The sequence below is a fragment of the Buceros rhinoceros genome, unplaced genomic scaffold (genome assembly GCF_000710305.1).
Source record: "Buceros rhinoceros silvestris isolate BGI_N320 unplaced genomic scaffold, ASM71030v1 scaffold40890, whole genome shotgun sequence".
Classification (NCBI taxonomy): domain Eukaryota; kingdom Metazoa; phylum Chordata; class Aves; order Bucerotiformes; family Bucerotidae; genus Buceros; species Buceros rhinoceros.
Window position 1 is genome coordinate 3063 of NW_010392069.1, and position 419 is coordinate 3481.

At 57.8% G+C, this 419-nt stretch overlaps 1 protein-coding gene across 1 annotated transcript in view; it reads right to left on the bottom strand.

The window, feature by feature from the left end:
• The window catches only part of LOC104500187 (zona pellucida sperm-binding protein 3-like), a gene marked incomplete at its 5' end in the record, with an annotated part of 2276 nt that extends 2010 nt beyond the window's left edge, over positions 1–266 (bottom strand). Inside the window, 2 exons of the mRNA XM_010143794.1 lie at positions 1–66; positions 148–266. Of these exons, the coding sequence (XP_010142096.1) occupies positions 1–66; positions 148–266 (185 nt within the window). The remainder of the gene's footprint in view (positions 67–147) is intronic.
• Positions 267–419: the final 153 nt, after the last annotated feature.

Genomic DNA, 419 nt, shown 5'->3' on the forward strand with positions numbered 1-419 from the left:
GAGGACAGGGTGGAGCTGAAGGGTGCCCACGTGGGCTTGACTCCATTGCTGCTTACATTGTCCCTCCTGGGGAGAGAGGCCCACAGTCACACGCTGTGCTCCACGACAGCGGAAGGGCTTCCTTGCTGCTCTTCTGCATCGGCTCACCTTGGGTAGTGGCACTCAATAGGGACCACGGCAGGGCTGGTGCGGACGACGACAGCATTGCCAGCAGGAACCGGCTTGTAATTTAAGCTCGTGCTGTAAATTAGAGCATCAGGGGTCACCTGGGGACAAGACAAGACACATCGCCCGGTCATTAAGAGCCCAGTTCCTTGGCCACACACACAGAGCAGCACATTGAAGCCTGGAGACTCGGTGCTGAGATGTTTCTTCCAGGCATCAGCATTTGCACCGCAGGCAGGAAGGCTGGAAGCTGC